We start from the raw sequence: 22732 nt of genomic DNA, 5'->3' as shown, positions 1-22732 counted from the left end.
ATTTTTATATAATGATCTAATTAGTGGTTCTAAATTGACTTGACTTATTGAAGCTCATGATTCCCATCATAAGCAAATTATTAGAGATTAGAAAAACATAAATCTGAAAGATTACAGCATCAGCATCAGCGTCGCATAGTGGTGAAACAATAGAAACTTCAGAAACATCATCTTGTTATTGAAGTTACATTGCTTTAATTCCATCTGATCTTGTATTTATAATGGTAAAATAACAAATTTCTAAGACAATTTTTGATGAAAAATATAAAAAAAAATCAAGACAGCCTATTTAGTCTATAATTATTTTAAAATACTTTCAAGAAAAATAGTCCATCATAACTCTGTGCTTTTACAATGGGACATCAGCCCAGTCATAGGAACAGGAACTATAAACTTCTAAGAAGGTGTGCATCATTGTCCATTCCTAATTAACATTCCATATCCCCCAGCTTCTGTAGAGACAAAAATGTAAAAATCCAAAAAGGTAGAGGGTAGGTAAGTAGGAAAGAAAATACAGAGACACTATCACAACCCAGATAGAAAAGGCTACTTTCCTGGGATTTGACAACATTTTCATCTGCTTCCCACCTAGGAGAGCACAGAGAGAAGGCAAGTGACAAGGAGAAAAGGCATCTATCCTCAGAGTCAGCCATCTATCAATTAAGTATTAGAGTTTTGAAAGGCTTCTCTCTGGCTTGGCCTTCTTCCAAATATCTGAAGGGCAAAGCACATTCTGAGTTAGCAGTTCTTCTCCAAGCTCATGGACATCAATCATAATGAGTCATGACAGTACCAAATGGACAATCCTTGTCAAGCTCCAAGACCACCAGATATTTTCAAGTTAAGTGCATAGGTTTTTGCAAAGAACTGCTGTGAGAGACAGGAAGAGATGTCTGTCTGTCTGTCTGATGTAACTGCACTAAAAGGGCAAACTACAGGCTGTGAGAGCTATTGTATTACTCAGGCATGAGTGAATAAAGAAAGATGGAGGTTTCAAAGGTACCATTCCACAAGTGAATTTATTGGGACGTTTCATTAAAGTGACTTCCGTGCTTTATCTTCCATTATTATCACTAAGTCAATTGAAGTAATAAGCCTAAAATTGTCCTTGAGTTAAATTGGGCTTGCCTTATGTTTCATATGATTGGTATGAGCATGTCACAGGGAAGACATATGGATTAATGACTGATGAAATCAATCGGCCGATTGACAATATCTATAGGAGTGAAGGTACAGAGGGCTGGGCTCCAAAAATGGCATTGAATTACTGTTGAAGTTCAAGACTTTGCCACCCACTAGTTGTTACTAACCACCCCTTTCTGGGAAGGATTTCTAATAGGTGCAGTGATTTAACACTTAGATGACAAAGAATAGGGAAGCAGACAGCGGTGACCACTGTAAAGTGAGAACAGGAAACTTCTTGTCAATGGATATGATAGGCTTCTTTTTCTAGACCCGATTAGTAATTAATACTATGCATTTCATGTGCTACAGACATAAGGACAATGCTAGAGTCAAGTTATCATATTTAACGTTGTAACATAACAAGCAAGACAACCAAGTGGATGCCATTGTTTGCATTTTTTTTAACTGTTAAGACACTGTATTCAATTTCCATTTAGAGCAGACATGTTCTAATAACTGATTTTGACAGATAATTTATTAGTTATTAGAAGATTAAACACAATATCTCAAAACATTTCAAGTGTTCATAGGATGGAATTAAAATTGCTCTTTAAAATTCTACCGAGCATGTGCTATTGGGAGTTAGTATCCTTTCACCGCTGTTAGGGAAATAATTAAAAGTAACTGCAATTTAAATTGTAATAGAATATAGATTCAGTACTGACATCCTTCCTTCAGTCACTGACTATGATTTTAGTGTCTCTACCCCACTTCTAGACTCTATCTCTCTTTTCCTTTCAGTCTCAGTCCCCAACCCATCTATCTTTCTTTCTCTTTTGCAGATGTTTAAATGTATAACGTCTGACACCCTTGAGATGCTCTCTTGCATTTTACAAGGACACTCATTTTGGAAATGCTGTAGATCATCTCTGGTCTCTTTCATTTCTCCTGCAGCTATTTCTGCTTCTTTCCTCTTCCTTTTGCTTCCTTCTGTCCCTCCTTCTGAAAATGCTGCTTGTTCACACTGAAATAGGCACCCATTTAAGTGAACAGTAAACCAGTTCATTCATGCCTCATCAGTTTTATTAATTCTGGTGAGATTTTTGCTTGTTTGTCTTTTTTTTTTTTTCCATCTGGGACATTTCCCAGTGTAATCTTCATTGTGACATACTAAAAGCTGATTTTTCAAAGCTTTTCTTCTTTTCTGAGCATTTTAATAACTTTCTGGCCTAAACACACTTCTCAAAAGATGTCTTTATAGCAGGCAAGCTCTGCGTGTGTGGTTTTGAAGAACTAGTTGAGAAAAATAGTTGAGCATTTTATCAGTGTCTACTCTTGCTATGCTTCACTGGAGATACAAGCAGAAAGATTGCCTGTGGTCATAAAACGATATGGTCAAGAGCAATGCACTGAAGCATGTTGCTTATAATTGCATTTTACAGAGCAGGGTTTTATAACAAGCCCAAATCATCCATTTGTTATTCCATTCCATTTCTTCCTCTCATCGCATTACATTCCAAAAGATAAGAGGTTTTTATAGCTGAAAATAGTCTCTTACCAGCATAATTGCTGAGTCCCTTTCTCTTCTTTCTTCTCCAATACAACCAGATGCTAAAACCCATCAAAATTACCCAGCAGGCACCACCAATGCCAGCAATAAACGCTGGTTGCTTCACAACATCAGTTATTTGCTCAGTTATGCTGTTATTGTTTTCAGTAATAACAACTTCGTTACGTCCCCCTATGGAAGGAACAATGGTGTCAGTAAACATAAAGACAAATAATAGCAGAAATACAAACACATTATACCATAGGCACAGACATGTCCTTTTAAACCTCAGCTGATATTTGTTTTGTCCTGAGGTTGTCAAAATTACTGATAAGAACATTTTAAGTTTAAAAAGAAGTACTGAATCATGTGTTTATAAGTGTCATTCAGAAGGTTATTCTCTTTTAGTTTGTCAGGGACAGCTTCTAAGCCACTTACAGATTGATAATATTGTAAATAATCAGTTGAACAACTACTAGGAACTGAAATGACAGATTCTTTTCTCAAACCAGCTAAAGTGATTCTTTATCAAAGTTCTCATAACATAAGTATTTGTGCATTGCTTTCCTGCTACTGTCTTGCCTATTTTCCAGTGGATATAATTCACAAGATTATATAATTTCATATGGCCATCAATATTCTACCAAAGAAGTTATGTATAGATACACTTTGATTTTTGATGGAGCATGAAATTCTCTGCATAGAACAATAGCAATTATGATAACATTAATTCATGGATATCAGTATGTATAATTATAACATTAAGAGAATATAAAACTTATGCACTCCCTATGAGCAGTTAAAAGTAATTTGACAATTGAACATTGAATCAAGATATTTTATGTTGAGAAATTTTAGTCCTCTGAAAATCAGTTAAGCAAACCCCAATCCATACTTAATAGGTTGTAGCCCTGGAGAATCATAATGACATTGGACAACAAAGACTTAAGATGTATTTAAAAGATTTAAAAACTTAGAAAATGAGAATCAAGAGAATCTAATGTCAATATCATTTCTAGTCAGTATTTAATTAAGGACATTTGAAAGGTAAATTGCAAGCAAAATGTAAAAGTGGTGGTCCAGTAGACCACATCACAGGAATGTTTTTCATTGCTTTAGTGAATGCAGCACTGTTGTATGTTAGAGAGAGCATGGCCTTTGACCTCCTGAATAGGTACACTCTCTCTACCATTTATTAGACAGTAAATTCTAGGCTTGTGTCAGGAACTTAATCTGTTTGCCCTGACTCAGATTGTTGACAATGTTACTGTCTTTTTCATATATTTTGGATTCATTGTGGTGGTCTTTCCTTCTTTATTCCTTCCTTCCTTCCTTCCTCCCTCCCTCCCTCCGTCCCCCTCCCTCCCTCCCTTCCTTTCTTCCTTCCTTCCTTCCTTTATTCCTTCCTTCCTTCCTTCCTTCTTTTTATGAGAATGTTGTCTTTATTACTCTAAAATGCAGTTGCATATTCAACCCTTAGACAAGTAATTTTTAAAGGAGTCTTCCTTCTCTTAGAGACATCTCAAGATAGCTGGGGTTGTCTTAACTGACCTGAGTTAGAAAATGGGAGTGTTGCTGGTATCTAGCAAGTGGAACCCATTCACTGTACAACTCCCCATGCGTAGAACCATAACCAATCCAAGTATGGTCAAAAACCCAAAATTGCAGAAATTGAGACATTTGCTAGAATGAGAACACAAGAGCCTATGGGATGCTTCTAAAGAAGCTAAGAGATCACAACCTTGTCCCATGTGATGTAAAGAGATACATTAAGGAATGTGACCTAGCATGTGTAAGATGAAATAAAACCATTCCTCCCCTGCCAAAAAAAAAAAAAAAAAAATAGAGCTCCATTAAGAGTCTTTCAGTGGTTTTTCAGACTGGTCAGGTGAATTGCTTAGGTTTGGGGATCCTGGAAAGGTCAAGGACCCATTATCAGCCCTGCTTATCTTTGCTTCCAGGACAGAAAATTAACACACATTCCTGAGCTTTCTCTGTCATCCAGAGATTGCATGTGAGCCAATGGTGTAGACAGGAATGAATCCATTTTCTTTGGCTCTACCCTTTAACACTCTGTGACAGGTCTCAATCTTCTTTCTCTTTTCTTGTGTATTAGAAACCAATATGTGTTGGAGGACATCATGTCTTTAAAAGATAGAAAAGCTCTTGCTTGGAAAAATATAAATTGCTGAATGACTATGTAATAGAAATCCCAGGCACCATTCTTCTAACCCTTGTTAAACTGAGCTATGAATAAGAAACAAAACATTTTTATTAAATAAACAAAACTCTGCAGGCTTATATACTATACCTGATAGATTTTTCCTACACACACACACACACACACACACACACACACACACACACACAAACATATATGATCACACACATTACTGAAAAGCATTTTGTGCTTTTTCAGGTTTAAAATAATTTATGCAATAAATCTTTCTTGTCTGAAATATATGCACCTTTAGATGTTATATGTATAAAAGTAAAAAAGTGTATTTTGTTAACATATTTTCAATATGTTATTTAGTGACTCTTTTCACTACTAGTAGTTACTAAAAGACCCCACAACATAAAATAAGCAAACAAAACAACAACAACAACAAACCTGAAAACCCTGATTGATATAGAGCAAAGAGTAACAGAAGGTTTGCATTATTTTGATGAGTTCTTAAAATGTTTTATTTAATATTGCACAACATTTTTGTGAGCCATGGTGTATTATTTCTTCTTATGCTTATAATTTTTGCAACAATGTTGCCAATTGTCCTGGAAAGAACACAGACAAGGGTGGTATGACCTACCATGCTCTATTGTTCTTGCAGACAAAAAAATGTAATGAAATGTAGTATCTTCCTCCCATTGGAGAGTAATGAAGAACAAAAGCAATTTGTTGGAAAAAAATTTAATTAGACACATCAGATTCAATTGTATCTATTTCTGTGAAAGTTTGTAGTTGTACTGAAGATCATCAACTCTCCAGGTTAGACTATTAAATATGAATAATTTTAAAAATACTTCTATTATAAAGAAGATTATTGTTATTTGATGTACTGTTTGGTATGGATAAATTTCTTTCATGCTTTTGTCTGTTGGCTTTACTCCACAGTTTCATGTGAAACCCACTTTCACATAGAAAATTAATTTTAAAAAACCCTCAAATTTCAATCTTTGTATAAGGTTATGCATCCTATTTTACAGTATTTAAGTCACTTGTTTCTTCACAACATTAAGATAGAATAATTGAAACTTTACACAGCCTGGCATAACAGCAATATAAAATTATGAACCATAAACTGCATCAAATGCCAAGGCATGACTTAATTAGCAAAGGGAAAAGCAGGTAAGCTTGAGTCACTTTTCATGCCGTTTCCAGTATGGACTATACAATAGGGAAGCATAAATTGAAACAGAAAAGGAGATTAGCCATCATTAAGTCACTATTCAACTGAGAAGTCGCAGTTGTGTACAAAGCCTTATCAGACAAGATGTGAAGCTTGATATGGAAGGATAATTAAAGAAACAATTAGGAAGTGTCTCAGGACAGCAGTAGATATTAAAAAGAAAGGGATCTCTGGAGGACACTTCTTTTCTGGGTCGAACTGGACTTACACATGTGCATGTCCTCATTTCTGTTTCTACTGTGCTGTGTTCGTGATTACCTTTTAAGCATGGCATACTCTAATTACCTGAGTAGGATACAGGAAAGGCATTGATTTCATTGTTTTGTTTCTAGAAAAATTTGAACACTTGTATGATATACTAAGATAGATTAATAGGTGCTCAAAATCCAGTTAGAGACTCAGTCTTCTAGAAATAATAGAGTTTGGTAAAACTGTGCAATTTATTTAAAATCATCTAAATGAAATCCATTATGGTGCCACACTGTCACTGTTCAGAGAAGAACTGTGCTTGTCACAGCACAGCATTGATTTCTTTTTCCAGGAGAATCAGATCTCCAAAATACTGTGAGACAGACAACCCATAGGAAAAGAGAAGAAAACGTCCATTGCTTTAAATAACATTTTATTTACTAACTATAATAGAAAAACAAGACACACGAGGGGGATGCAGTTACTTGGCAATCTTACTTATCGTCAGTAAGAAAAACTACATTCAGTAAATCCACTTCATATGCATTTCCTTTTTAGGAGTTTTCAGGGAGCATTGTCCTTTTCGTTTCTTTTAAAGCAAAGTATTCTCATCGATCAACAATAATGCATTAGAATTAAAATACACAGTGAGCAGAGATATGCTTATGTATATTTTTGCTCTATTTTGTCTGTTTTGAGACAGAGTCTCCACATGTAGCTCCAGCTGGCCTTGAGTTCATGGTGCTAGTCTCAAACTCTTTACTATTTTCTGCAGCATCCCTGACACTGAGATTGCAGTGTACAAGCATGGGGCACGACACCTGGAGCCTCATATTCTTAAAGAAAAAAAATTAAGTAAAAGGCTTATGTCTAAATTTAATACTTTAAATAAAATGTGTATTTGTGCATACACATGTATGTGATTATATATTTAAATCATTTTGGGTACACCTATATTTCTTCCTTATCCAATTTATTTCAGAAAAATCTCAGAAGGGTAAGTTTGTAGGTTTCCCTCAGGTTAAGGAATTAATTCAGTCTGAACAACTAATTAAGAAGGGAAAGGCAATTTAGAGAAAAGATAATACTTTAACTTTTTTCTTCAATGCTATTCATTTAGCAAACAAAGAAAAGTTGGGAAATCTAAAACATTTAACATTATGACCAAATATAAAGTCTGTCTCTATGCAGGAGAAGAAATGATCACCCAGGAATGGGTGATATCCTGTCCGCATATCATTTTATCATATTGGAAAATAGAGACAAAATGAAGCTTTGTGAACGTTGGATTAATATTTTTGATATATGTATACTCTTTTTTTTTAATTTATTGTCACTATGATGCCAAGAAGAGTGAAGAGAAGGGTTTAATGACAAGAGATATAGAGAAGAGAAATCTTTATTGATGAGCTTTTGCTTCCTTTAGTGAGATCCTCAAGCCATGCAGTGTAAGCAAGTTGGTGCAGCACTGATAAACCCCAATGTCATTTATATGATATGTCAGCATTCACAGCTTAGGGATGTTTGAATGATAGAGAACTTAAGGGAAATCCACAACTACAGGGAGTCATTTGATGGTAATGTTCACTAAGTAGCAAGCAATCACCCCTGGTATCCTAGGGTGAACACTCAACTTTGCACTGAGGACTAATGCAAACATCTGGTACGAAGCAAAGGATGAAAGACAAGAGAGGAGAGGGTGTCCAGCTAATACCCAGTTCAGAGAAGTGAACTCTTGATATTTGAGTTCTGTTCAGTTAGGGGCACCACAGAGACATCCTAATATTTTTATTGAAATTTCCCAATGGCCTTACCTTAGATAGAACATCAAACTGAGGTTGTAGTCCAAGAAAAAGGACAAGACCAAAAACCTCCCAAACAAACACCATGAAAAGGAGTAAGACATGGCCAATTCAAGGTAAAAATCCAGTAGGACAAACACAAACATTCTTTCACTGACCACAAGCCTTTATAATATGTCATTGCAAAGTCCAGTATCGAGTAAAATATAATCAGCCATATAAAGATAAAAAAGCAGATTAAAAAAAAAGCAGACAAGCAGATAAAAAAAAACAACAACAGTCAACACAATATGAGCAAAGGACAAGAAAAGAAAAGTAATTAGTGGAAGTAGACCATTCAACAACACAGGTTTTGGAATCAGAAAGAAAATATTTTATATATTGTATTTTAAATGAATTTGTTACATTTATATGTAACTTTACTTTTACTTAGTGTGTGGCCAGGACACACTCATACACATGTGTGAAAATTAGAGAACAGCTTGTGGTAGTTGGTTCTCTCTGCTAGGTGAGTCTCGGGGATGAAATGCAGGTTATGGCTCCATACAGACTGAGGGATGAAGAGATGGCTCCATAAAGACTGAGCAATGGGGAGATGGCTCCTTACAGATTAAGGGATGGGGAGATGGCTCCTTACAGAATGAGGGCTATGGAAATAGATGGCTCCTTATAGACTAATGACTGGGGGGATGGCTCCTTACAGACTGAGGGCTGATGAGATGGCTCCTCACAGGCTGAGGGCTGGGAAGATAGTCCCTTACAGACTGAGAGATGTGGAGATGCTTCCTTACAGAGAGGGATGTGGAGATGGCTCCTTACAGAATCAGGGATGGAGAGTTGGTTCTACAGGTAATTATCTTTCTGCACAATAGAGAAGATTGGAGTGCGGATCCTGAGAACCAATATAAATGTTGGGTGAACATGGAAACCACTCTGTAATTCTAGCACAAAGAAGGTGCAGACAGGGTAGCCCCAGAGACTATCCTTATCATACTGGCATATTCTGGATATGATTGAGAGATTATACTTCAAAGAATAAGAAAGAAGAGTTATTAAGAATTCTGAACATCAATCTCAGGACTACACACAGAGAGACCTGTACAAACACACAAATATGTACTACTTTCACTTATCTATAAAGAAGAAAAGACTAAAAAAAGAGTAAAAAAAGGGAGTTCTAAACTTAAAAGGAGATGTATAATTCCATAATTATCACCTATTTCTACATTCATTTTTTGCTTGACATTTGTAGAAGAGAATCTTATTTATAATTTCATATGCATAAACCACCATTCACTAAAATTAAACCTGCACAATTCCTCTTGGCATGGATATCATTGCTAAGTTAATAAATAATTAAGGAAGAGACAACATGAGTACTATCAAATCTCCCGAAGAATAAATATAGAGAAGGAAGGAAGGAAGGAAGGAAGACTTCCCATTGACTTTGTAAAGCCATTCACCCTCATCCCAAAACCTGACCAAGAGATAAAGAGATAAAAAGACATGAGAAGGAAAAGAATAACTAATCAGCATCCTTCATGAACGTAAATTCAAAATTCTTTACCACATGATACTAAACTAAATCCAGCAACAAACACAAAGAGCACAATAATGACCAAGTAGAATGCACAACCAGGAATGAAAAGATGATTTACCTCTTAAAACTATTCAGTAGAATCTAGCATGTCAACAACAACAACAACAAAACAGAGAAGAAAACTTAAGAATGAGTTCACATATAATATAAATCAATAAGATAAAAAGATTCCAAATAACAAGTCAAACAATTCAACAACAGTGTGAAACCCACATCAAACACTCAGGAAGTATATCACCAAAACATATAGAAGATCTCACACTGAAAACTACAAAATACTGTTGCAGAGTAGTAAAGAAGGTTTCTATAATGAAAACATGTATTATGTTCCTGGGAAAGACTCACTGTTACCTTTACTCAGTTTGACAAAGAGATTCACTGCCTTTTCAATTGCAATTCCTTGATACTTTTTTACAAACTGATAATCTTATTTGAAAAGTATGTGGAAAGTGAAAATAGCCACAACAATTTTGTAGAAGAAAATGATGGCATTTTCACATTACCCAATTTTAAAGACCACTGTAAGCCACAGTAATGAAAACACTGTAGTTTGGCACATAACAAAATACAGGCATTAGGAACTCTGAAAGGGATTCACATACGTTTATTTTATTAGGGGAGGGCTCAACAGATGTTCAACAATTCAATTTGATAATTTTATAGAGTATGTACATCTCAGCCTTTCAACTTCATGCAATTACCTGAAGATGAATTATAGACCTAGGTATAAAAGCCAAAATTATAAAGCTTCCAGAATAAATTTAAAGTGTCCTTCCTGTAGATATAACACAATTTCTCCTAAAACAATATATACATAAAAGAAAAAATTATTAAATTGTATTTCATTAAAATTTAACACTTACTTATCAAAAGACACTATTAAAATAAAGAGAGAACTCATGGACTAGAAGAAAATTCTCTCATTGCCCCCACTCTCCTGTGTGTGTGTGTGGGGGGGAAGACAAAGAACTTCATACAATATGCAAAAGGACAAGAAATTAGCATAGATAAAGTTGTTTTACATCATTAACATGAAAGAAATTTGAATCTAAAATCATAAAGATACACAGTTTACATCCACTGGAATGTCTCCTGTTACAGACTGGTAATACCAAATGGTGGTGGTGATGCAAAGAAACTGGAAGTCCTTTTTCTGGTTTCTAGGAATCTTAAATTTTACAATTTGCAAATTATTTAGAAGCTTCAAGTAATGTTAAAAAATACATAGTCCTATTATCTGTAAATTCTACCTCCCAGAATTTCTTCAAAGAAATGCAGGCATGTGTTCTTGCAAAGGCTTAAAGAAGAATGCACTTTCTCTAAAGAGAAAATCAGGTAAACAAAATAGAGCATATTCATAGGATTCAACACCAGTCAGTAACCAAGCATTTAAATTGTGTTAAAATGCATGAAAGAATCTCAGAAAGTGTTGCTTGAGTCAAAAGGCAGACACAAAATTACCATGTTCTAGATAATTCCATTCATATACTTTTCAAGAACAGACAAACTTCACCAACAGTTAAAAGGAACACTTTTATTAAATTATGTGAATAGATTTAGCATGAATTTCTTCTCTCATATGCGTTATCAAGTTCTTTTGGGCTGCTTCTCATTTTGACATATTCTAGCTCAAATGAGGCATATAGCTTACACTCTCCACTGATTACCTTATTGTTCTATATTTTCATTGAACAATTATTAGTAGATCTATTGAATACCAATAATTTTGAGCCATGTAGCCAACTTTTAATAATAAAACTCAATGATTATAGCTATTAGATATAGGATACATATACAACTATTTGTGTGAATTATTTATAAAAACTGTCAATTTACCTACATGCCTGTATACCCGTAGAGGGTGTACTATATGCGTCTCTCAAAATAAATGGCCATGGTCCAGATGAACACTCAAAAACACAATCTACCTTGCTGTCCATGGAGAGATACTGAAGTCCACACTGTTACTCACCAATTATTATTGGCTGTGGTTCACTTTTTACTCCAACCCCTGCACTTGTGCTAGCGGCCACTTCTACCCGGTATTGAATTCCAGGGAATAAGCCACCTATTACTACAGAACGGATGGCTGCATCCACAGTTTTGTTAATATGGAATCGTGTTTCATTTCCCAGACACCAGATCTATAAAAAAGGGAGAGTAAAAAGAAGTAGTATGACATCTCCATTCTGGCAATTCAACTGTTATAATTGAATACATACACAAAACAGACTAATCTATTTTGTAGTTATATAAAATTGTTTATAAATGACATTTATAGCCATCCCTTGTGCTTTATGTATATTTATGTGCATTTGAGGGTGAGCAATATGACAAGCTGAAACTCTGTAATATTTCTTTTCATCTCACTATTATCATGAGTTTACACTGAGCAATTTAGAAGGCATAGTGACTCTTCTGAAATAATAGGTAAGTGATGGGCATTTTAAATTTGATATTTGTGTACATAAAATTCCATCATTTTCTCTGCTTAATTTATCGAAAAAATCTTTTATACATAATCCAATATAAATTTGGTGACTGTGTATTGTGTTATGTCAATGGTCTATAAGTATACAGCTGAATAATTCATATTCCATTCAATAAAATATCACTTTAGGAAGTAGTTAACAGGATTAATTGATCTCAGTTACAGGAATTGATCAAAATGAAATTAAAGTCAATGTGTACAAAGATATCAATAAATCTTAGTGTTGATCAAAATATATCTGCACATTACACATGCTTGAAACAAAATGGCAAGAAGGGTTCAGACACAAATGTTGAAGTAGCTGGGTTGTTATTTCAATATAAATTAAACTCTATGGCATGTTTTCATTGGAGATACAGAAATTGTTACTGTAAAATGGTTATGAAAATTCTCAGGTATCTACATTATTTTCTTATTTTACAATGTTTCATAACAAAATGCACATGCATGTGTATGAATGCATAACATTTGTTTCTGAAACAGGGAAGCTCTTGGAACATTTTTAGCAAGAGAAATCCTGTGAATGGTATATTTCATTTAAATAAGATATCTGTTTTACTGATGGAGGTGTACTTAGCCCTTATCTGAATGCATACCACTCTACCTAAATATGATAAACATATAATAGGTGAGAAATATCATGCTGTAACCTATTATTGCTATTTAATTAAGCTCAAGTTTAGAGTTTTTAGTCTTGGATAGCATAAAAACAAATCTTTATCTTCATTCACAAACATGTAAGGAGTGCTTAACTTTATAATATTAGTACTGTCAGTCACACTGTATGACTTTAGAATTGACTTAGTTCTGTTACTATAAGGACATTTATCCTTCTTAAGCAAGTTTGCTTAAAATATGATGGGGTGATTAGACAAAAATATCTAATTAGCATATCCATTTGCTTCAGTGAGTTGACCAGTAATGTGACAAAGGTTTATTTTTAATATCTTTTAGGAATAAAATTAAATCTGCATAGTTTAGCATGAAATTATTCTTCTATTTTTCCATTCTGCCTATTTTTCTATACCAGCAATGAATTTCTGAAGTAAGGTGGAATCTCTAGTTACTGATATTCACTCTACCTGGCATGCTACTTTCCAAATTCTAGAAATATATGCAAATATCAAAAAAAACCATTGCTTTGAAAAAAATTGAATGAAAAAATAAATTTCAAAGTTTAATATATAATCATATCATGATTCAGCCAAATTTATTATAAAAAGTTAGACACACTTAGTGTCTTGAACATCAGTGATAGTCATGGAACAACAAGAAAGTGTTTTTTTTTTTTCTTTAGATTCCATCAATTCAAATATGACATAATTATTTCTTGCTATGCTATCAAAAATTTGTTTCAATGGTCATCCCAAGGGAAACTTCAGTGTGAGTTGGTACAGCAGTCCTGTTCCCTCCCCATCCATTTTAACTTTCCTAGTCCTCAGTTCATCTCTCCTTGATAATTCAGGTGAACTTGGTTCCAGTATAATCCTTACTTCTACCTCAAGCCCCTCCTTCTATCATTCCTGAATCCCATTATACTGAAAACCATTCCACTCTCCATTGTCCAACTGAGTTCTATGTCTCCGACCTTGATGCTAGGTTCTCATTCGCTATGCTTTCTCACCCTTTCCTATCACACATCTCACTTTCCAGCTGAGCCTTTAGAGACAGGCTCTGTTGAAGTAGTACTCAGATCTCCTGGGGTAGCTTATCTGTGGGCCTCCTTTTGTTAGCCCGGCTTACCTTATATTCCTGAATAATTCCGTTCTGGTGGTCTGGGGGTGGAGGATCCCAGGATACACTAATGCTTGTGCTGTTGTGGCTTCCAACAGTCAGCACAGTCACAGACTGGGGAGGGGCACTGGGGGCTGCAGAGGAAATAGACTGAGTGTAAACAGCAAGTTCTGGTATGCACGTGCTTACAACACATGAAAGCAAAGACATGACCTTTAAGGTTCTATGTTGCAGAGAAACCTCATGTGACTGTCCAGGAAGCTGGCTGTTTCTGTCATAACTCACATTTTTGGAAGTCGCTTGTTTGCACTTCCTGTTTTACTAGGTAATAAGATTTCCTTCTGGGGTGTCTGAGAGAGTTGAAGATTAGATAGTTGTAGTTACAGTTTTCCTCGTTAAGAAATTCAGAAAAGAAACTCATTAAGAGGTATTAAGTGTGGAAGTTTGTAAGACATCATAAGATAGTTTTCTGTTGGTAATACAAGATGATAGGATAGAAAGTGAATTAGGTACATTTTGGACTCACCAAGATAGGATAGATAATGGAATATTTTCTCTGAATTTGTCAAACACAAATGGACTAGATATTATTGAGATATTTATTGCTTGTATATATTGTATATAGTTATTTTACTTATTGAATATAGTTTTCTTATATTAGTTTTAATTTTTTTATTATCTTTTATTTTTTATTAGACAAAAGAAGGGGAAATGTTGTGATACTTTATTTGTGCTTTAATAAATAAATAAAGCCATTGTAAGTAAACACAAAAGTCATGCCATGTTAGCACACACCTTTAACCCTATCACTTGACAGATAGGGATCTGTCTGGATCTCTGTGAGTTCAAAGCCACACTGGAAACAGAGCCAGGTGTGGTGGCACATGCCTTAAATTCCAACACTAATCAACCATGGAGGTCTGGAGGTCTGTACAGACAGACAGAAAGTGACAGAGCTGGGCAGGAAGAGGAAGTGACATAGCTGGACAGAGAGAGCAAATCAGATGGCAGAACAGCAAGGCATATAGGTGTGGATAGATAGGAAGTATCTCACATTTGTTAGCTGCAGCTTTGGTGAGTTAAGGTTAGCTGTGGCTTTCCCTATTTCCCTGATCTCTCAGGTCTTTCACTTCTATATTTGGCTCTGTGTTTTGTTTTTTTTTTATTTAATAAGATCATTTAGAAATTCGTCTACAGTTCTGCCTTCTAGTCACCCTGAATCTGCATATAGTATTCAACAAATGACTGCTTGTTCAAAATCAGGCTTTCAATTTAATGTGTATTTTAAAGTGGTGCAATCAGTGGGAGTATTACACAGTCAATAACAAACTAAACAGCTACACTCAGGATGTTTCTCTATGTTAGCTATGCGGTGTGCTGCTAGTTTCCAATTTTTCCAAGGACCTCAGAAAGTGGAAACAACTCTTAGCTCAGTTTTGAGTAAGGGGGCCATATTGGAAGACTTTACTAAGGTCAACCTGTAAGTCAGAATTTAAAACCAGAATATTTTATTCTAAGAAGTTTGCATTCTTTTATCTTTAATGCTTTTTTTTTGTTTTTTGTTTTTTTTTGTTTTTGTTTTTGTTTTTTTTTTTTTTGAGACAGGGTCTCTCTGTGTAGTTTTGGTGCCTGTCCTGGATCTTGCTCTGTAGACCAGGCTGGCCTTGAACTCATAGAGATATACCTGGCTCTGCCTCCCGAGTGCTGGGATCAAAGGTGTGTGCCACCACTGCCCAGCCTCTTTAATACTTTCTAATGGCTATGTTTCTAGAAGAATTCATAATAATACTTGAACCAAAAGTATTTTCAGATGATTTACCCCAAAATGCAAACAAGCATTATTTTCTAAACTGAGGGGTTTTTAATATTGTTTGAGATAAGTAAAATAGAAATGCAATTATAAATCTCAACAACAAAAACAATGCTTTTCTTTCCATACTGGGAAAATTAATTGACTATTAGGAACTGTCTTATAATTTAAAATTTAAAACACATTTTATGTGGCAGGGTAAGAGACTCTGATAATAAAATTGAAAATGGGCTCATGTTGGGTCAAACGTGAAATGGAGATTTTTTGAGTTCTGAGAGTCATTTTCTTCCTTTATAGTTTCTCCTATAACTAATTACAACCATGCTGAGAAGCGATGAGTGAGAAGCAGTTCCTGAATTTAGATTGCAGGGTCTCCCATTCAGGGATTCCCAGAGCTAGGAAACACTAATTGTGCAGAACTCAGCCATTTTCAGTGAACCTCTCAATTTAACTCAATAGTAGAAAGAGAAACATTGGAACATTTAGATAATGCTAAAAATCTGTCTAGAGATTTAAAACAAAGAATTGTGGGCCACAAAAAGATTTCTATAAAACTATACATGCTTCATAGAGCCACAATTTACACTCCTTACAAATATCCTAAAATACCTTTCACAGGCCAGCTAAGGTGTCCCATATTTGGTAAATTTGTCATGGTCTACTTCATTGGCATGACATGTTTGCATTGAGAAATAAGACATGGAGAGACAGCTGCTAATACAGTTTGCTCCTGAATGTCCCTCTATGTGACAGTACTGCTCCAGAATGTGGCACAGTGACATAAATCTGACCACTTGTCTACCAGCCTTGCAGTTATTAAGTAAGTAGACTGCACTGGAAACTAACGCTTGGAAGCCGGCTTTTCCTTCTTGTTGCTGGCTAGGCGAGAACTCCAGGCCTGCTCCCTGACAGCTCAATTATTCTGCTACTCCACTCGCCTTTCTGCAGATTTGAAAGAACTCGAATCTCTGCTCATTGCTCCCAGACTTAGTCCAGCTGAGTCCATTTGTTACATTTACCAGGCCCCAGAAAACTGAGATAAATGTAGACCGAATGCTGACAAATGCCTAATCCACTGGAAAAGGAAAAGTCCACTGTAGTGAAAGTGATTTTTGGAACAAGGCTTAAAGTTATCCTAAATTATAATTACTTGTGCCATTCACTGGTGGGACAAGTTTTTAGCATACATCAACTAAGAGAGAAAAAAATATTAATAATGTTAGTATTTTTCTTGTTTTTATATTTACTAAAAGTAGTATGGTTTCAAATATATTCAATTTTGTCCATTTTGAGGGACTGATCTCACTGCAAATCAATGTGAAGTTAATATTTTTATTTTGTGTTAAATTATAGGAAATGTGTGACTTAAAAGCTGTTTGGTTGAGCACGGACATATGCCTGTTAGTATTTGTAGTTTGTTTTCAAAAGGCTGTTTCTTGTAGCATTTGACACAAACCATTTTTAGAATAAAGACTTTTATAGGAAGTGTGCCCACAAAGTCCATACACAAGCTGAATTGGGGTGGGGGCTCAGAGTACTTGTAGTCTCGCCTTTTTACTCTAAGGGCAGCATGTACTAGAAGCCTTTCATTTACTGAAAGTAAAAAGACTGGCGAAAATCTACATTCATCTCAGGGTCACCAAAGGTTGACTTTAAAGTATCTGTGGTAAAAAATGTTCCAAATAGGGGGGAAGGGGATGAAACTCTTCGAGAGAAGTTGGCTATAGCAAGTGTGCAAATGGCATTCCAAAGGAGAAATCATGGCTTTGACAGTCCCTACAAAGAAAAAGAACTGATAGATGTCAGGCTTGGCTATGTCCCCAAACAGTGGTCACCTCAAATAAGCCTGTTGTGTGTACTTGGGTGTCTTACAGAATGGCTTCTGAAGCTAAATGAGCTAGAGATCCTCATTAAAATACAGAAATATATTATGATCAGTTCAAATGTACTGAAACAAGGTTTAGGACAAAGTGTAAGAAAAGATTAGATTCTGATTTTTTTCTTCTTTTTCTTTATTTCCCTTTGCTTTTCTTGTCAGATATACATTCTGACTTCACACACACACACACACACACACACACACATGCTCATACACCTCACACACACCTTACACACACATCTCTCACTTACATGTGCTTCCACCTTTTTACATATATATATATAATATATTCTTCTTACAGTCTCAGAATATAAGGAGAAAATTACCCTCCCTAGATTCAACTCTTAGATGATCTTTTTCTGGTCTTCCAATTAATAAAAGTAAGAACTATATAGAAAACGGCTTAAATAAATTTTTTGTTTACATTAGAAACCTTTACTGACCTTCCTCAGTAGTACGGACCGTTTTTGATTCACTGTCCATTCCTTGGAACTCATTAAAATACGGTCTGACTTTAATTTCATAAGTCACCCCCTTTTTCAGACTTGCTAGGACAGCACTTCTCTCAGTGGGGACTTTGGCATCTAGATTTTGCCATGCAGTTGAAGCTTGTAGGCCAGAAGTCTGACGATACATCACTCTGTAGCCCTGAATAAACTGGGGTTGCCGATCCACCTGAAAAACAGCATGGGATAGTTGATGGAAAAAGGGATGATGAAGTCACTGAGGAATTGGCCCATCTTTGCCCTCATCATAGCCACCTGATTGATACTAAGGCCTTCTCATTCATTTCCCTTCCTCTAATAATGTCCTTCAATTGCAAGTACACATTGCTATTTTAAAATCTTTCTTAAATGATGAGTAGACCAAATGTCTCCTTGTCTGAAAATATCTCACACTAAGCTAGCCACACATGCTGTACCAATGTCAGAGTTTATCAAGTTTCATTTCTCATTTGCTTTCTATTTTCCCATACTCAACAACTCCTATTTTCCTGGTTTTCATAAGTAATATGCTATTTGTTAACATCAATTCATTAATACCTTCTCCTCTATAACCTTTGTTGTTGTTCTTACTGATAGGTGCCAAGAACTTTGCTGACTTCTGAGTGTGAAAATGGACAATGAAGGTGGATCCTTACTCTTTTTACATTCCATGTGGAAGGGGGGCACTTGGTAATAATTATTCAAATAATTTTAAAGTTGCCATAACACATAACCATAAGCAAAGGCTCTGAATGTGATGCCCTGGGAATTAAAACGTCTCGTGGGGAGAGGAAGCAGAGTTAGAGGGCAGATAATCTGAGTGAAGAGTGGAGGTCACCCAAGAGATAAAGCAAAGGATAAGATTGCTTACACCCCCGTGTCTGGATAAGCTGCAGGAGAAATTGAGGCTGTGACCCTATCATGTTTAAAGTATATGATCACTTATCCCTGTTAACAGTATCTAACTCTAAATACATCATTTCAGCAGCCTCTTCTTCCTCCAATGGTCTACAGGTTTTGACAGCTTCCATGTCTCTTCCTATATTAAATAGAAGTTGTTTTTTTTTTTAACTAGAAATCTGAGATTTTGAATGTGACTATCAAAATCTTCTTTTTACTTTATGACACCTGGGTGAAGTCTCAGTTGGAAAACTGCCAGCCTTCTGAGCTTAAAAACCCTGAGTTAAGAGTCTAGAACCCACATTAACATAACTACAAGACAAGCCAAGGTTTGCTGATGCATTCTTAGTTTTGGAGAGGGGAGACCGTGGGCTCATTGGCCAGCCAGCCATAGCCCATTTGGTAAACTCCAGAGCACTGACAGATACTAAGGGGTGCTAAGAATAATGCCAGATGGATATCAACTGATACATAGGCTTTCCCTCATTCCCTCTCTCTAAAAATCCCAAAGGCTGTTTTCTTCTTCTTTTTTTCTTTTGAAGAGAAACATTTAAAAATGTTTTTTAGTTCTTCAAGAGTTTCATTCTATGTGTTTTGATTATATTCATACCTCCCCCAACTCTTCCTGGATTAACATCTCTTCCCTTCCTACCCAAAATGATATACTTTTCTATTTTTAAATCCTTTAAGACAAATTTGTACTGCCCAAATATTCTTGGATGTATGGTCTTGTACCAGAGAGTGGTCAGCTTATCAATGGCTACCTACATACACTCATATAGAAAACTCTTTCTCCTTCCCAGCTGCTAGCAATTGCCAATAACACCATGGTTTGAGGTGGGATTGTGTGCCCAATTCCTGTCTCCATGCTGGGATTTGTTTTGACTTGGGTTTGCACAGGATTGGTACAAGCTGTCTCCACTGCTGCTCTTCTTAAGAGGTTTTATAGTTGCCTCAGTTACAGGGGAAAATGCCTTTTAGGTTTTAACAATAATAACAAAAAGATGTCAAATCATTTTACTAGTTTACCTTGCTTCATAAATGAACAATTTGAACAAAAACTACTGTAGCTGCTTCTCCAATGGATACCCCATATTACAGCTTGGTAGCCATAGTCTCAGAAGTGCAAAGTCAGCCATTTCACTATGAAAGTATAAGGATTAGTGAACAAGAAATGAAATGGCCTCATTTTAAGACAGCCACGGAGAAATAAAATAAGAATATGAGTTTTTACTAGGGCTTAAAATTTCAATTATCAGCATGCTATAAACAAAAGGGTTTTCTTGTATATATTAACTTCTAATCTTTATTGTTTAGTTGTAGTATGACATATTTTTGAGAGAAAGAAACAAATGGATGAATAACAGATCACATTATTGTTTTCATAAAGTAAAAAAATGCAAAATTTCAATTAAAACAGAATAAACAAAGGAACTGTTTCTCTTTAGAATGCTCTAGCTAGAAGCTTTGAAAAATTCATGTATTTCTTACAAGTAAACCTTCAGCTGATAAATGAGTCTCAAAAACTAGAAATTCTTTCTTTTAGTTGACAGATTTTAACCCCTAAAGATTCTCTGGAATTAGAGTCACACTTTTATGAGGCTATATCAAGAAAAATTAAGCTCAAGCCTAACGTGGAACCTCATGCATGACCTTAGAATGCTCAGCCATGCTACCAATTTGTGTTTGTAACAAACTGACGTAATTTTTGAAAGCAGAAGTTGCACTAACATAAAATTAGGCAACCAAGGAACAAAATTTAAATTCATGAGAACCAGAGAGAATTGCCTTTCATCAAAACTGCCAGAGTTTACAAAAAAAAATCCTTGCTGCGTATGTTAAAACAACATTAAGCTTACATTTTATAAACTTCTCTGAATTCCCTTTAAGTGAATTTATATACTGAAAGAAAGACATAACTCACAATAATAGCTTGTTAATACTGAAAGAAGCAAGCTGTGTTTTTAAGAAGAACATTAAACAGCTGTTTGGAGATGAAGGGAGTCTGTAAATCAGGGCAAATTGGTTTTATCCATGTTTGGATTTCATTAATTAAGTGTTTTAGGTACTTTATGAAGCTAATGTTTACTACACAGCATTGCTCTCTCACTCCAGTGAGCACTGCCATCAACCAGTGGATAGTAATGGTCTCCTTAATAACAAGAGTTTAACTTAATCTTGTGCAGTTGGGAGGCACTGCTTGGGGGAGGGATGTTATTACAGGTGAAAGCAAAAAGGGAAATGCTGAAAGTGGACCTGAAAAACTGATGAGCATTGAGTGAGTAGAGCTCTGTCCTATTCACTCTAGCTCATCTTGACAGGTGATCATTTCCAAATTATGTCTTATGCTTGCTTCTAATTTTATTAATAAACAGGTTAGTCTATGGATGCTCTGTTAGTATTTATTCTAATCAATGTTTAGTCACACATTCTTGTGGTTTAAATCCCTAAGCTAAAACATTGGCATTTATGACAGATTAACAAAGCATTTGTGTTTAGGAGGAAATAGAAAGACATAGAGAATGCCTGTCTTCCAGCTGTATCACCTGATGATTTCCACCTTCACCTGTTTGACTCTCTGAGCTTAAGAATGCTTCCTTTCCACTGCCTGGATGCCTCCCAAACAGATCAGGCCAATCAACTGTCTCACCCACTCAGAGGGCCTGATCCAGTTGGTGACCCCTCAGCCATTGGTTCATATTTCATGTGTTTCCGTTTGTTTGGCTATTTGTCTCTGTGCTTTATCCGACCTTGGTCTCAACAATTCTCTCTCATATAAACCCTCCTCATTCTCGCTAATTGGACTCCCAGAGATCCACCTGGGGCCTAGTCATGGATCTCTGCCTCCAGATCCATCAGTAGTTGGATGAGGTTTCTAGCACGACAATTAGGGTGTTTGGCCATCCCATCACCAGAGTAGGTCAGTTCGGATTGTCTCTCGACCATTGCCAGCAGTCTGTTGTGGGGGTATCTTTGTGGATTTCTGTGGGCCTCTCTAGCACTTTGTGCTCATTGCATGAGTTGGCTGTTTGAAACCTGGGGCCTATGCAGGGTCCCTTGGCTCAGCATGGGAGGAGGGGACTGGACCTACCTGGACTGAGTCCACCAGGTTGATCTCAGTCTGTGGGGAAGGCTTTGCCCTGGAGGAGATTGGAATGGGGGGCGGGCTGGGGGGAAGGTAAGGGGGGGCGGGAGGGGGGAGAACAAGGGAATCTGTGGCTGATATGTAGAACTGAATTGTATTGCAAAATAAAAATTTAAAAAAAAAAAAAAAAAAGAATGCTTCCTTTCTTCAGCTAGCACATGGCACGGGGGCAGGAAAGAGTGAAATCATGAATGGAAGTGAATGAATCCTGGAGTCTGTGGAGATGAGCATTTACAGGGCATTTTTGTCAAAAAAAAAAAAGAGACATACAAAAAAAGAAGGAATCCACATTTTTATTGAACTGCCAAAAGCTATGTTCACTATATATAGCTTCACTTGAGAGAGAGAGAGAGAGAGAGAGAGAGAGAGAGAGAGAGAGAGAGAGAGAGAGAGAGAGAACAGCATCCTCCACCTGAATAGGAAATCCAAGAGTTTTCTTTGGTGAGCCAGTTGCTAAGCGCTCTAGCTTGTTTTAGTGGGGTTCTGGAAAGTGACTTTGACAATCACTCATTGCAGGCCAAGTATCATGGTGCTAAACAAGGGGTCTTTAATTCTTCCTTTCCTTGCACCACAACACCACCACCATAAAATCATCCTTTTTTCAAAGCAAGTA

General features: G+C 36.0%; 1 protein-coding gene across 1 annotated transcript in view; it reads right to left on the bottom strand.

The window, feature by feature from the left end:
• Positions 1-22732, bottom strand: part of Robo2 (roundabout guidance receptor 2) — a 532650-nt gene that overhangs the window by 51035 nt on the left and 458883 nt on the right. Inside the window, exons 15-18 of the mRNA XM_059277713.1 lie at positions 18033-18264; positions 13910-14034; positions 11648-11819; positions 2684-2866 (exon numbers count right to left, since the gene is read on the bottom strand). Of these exons, the coding sequence (XP_059133696.1) occupies positions 2684-2866; positions 11648-11819; positions 13910-14034; positions 18033-18264 (712 nt within the window). The remainder of the gene's footprint in view (positions 1-2683; positions 2867-11647; positions 11820-13909; positions 14035-18032; positions 18265-22732) is intronic.

The sequence above is a fragment of the Peromyscus eremicus genome, chromosome 12 (genome assembly GCF_949786415.1).
Source record: "Peromyscus eremicus chromosome 12, PerEre_H2_v1, whole genome shotgun sequence".
NCBI lineage: Eukaryota > Metazoa > Chordata > Mammalia > Rodentia > Cricetidae > Peromyscus > Peromyscus eremicus.
Note: the sequence above shows the minus strand (reverse complement) of the source record. Positions and strands in the feature narration are given on the sequence as shown.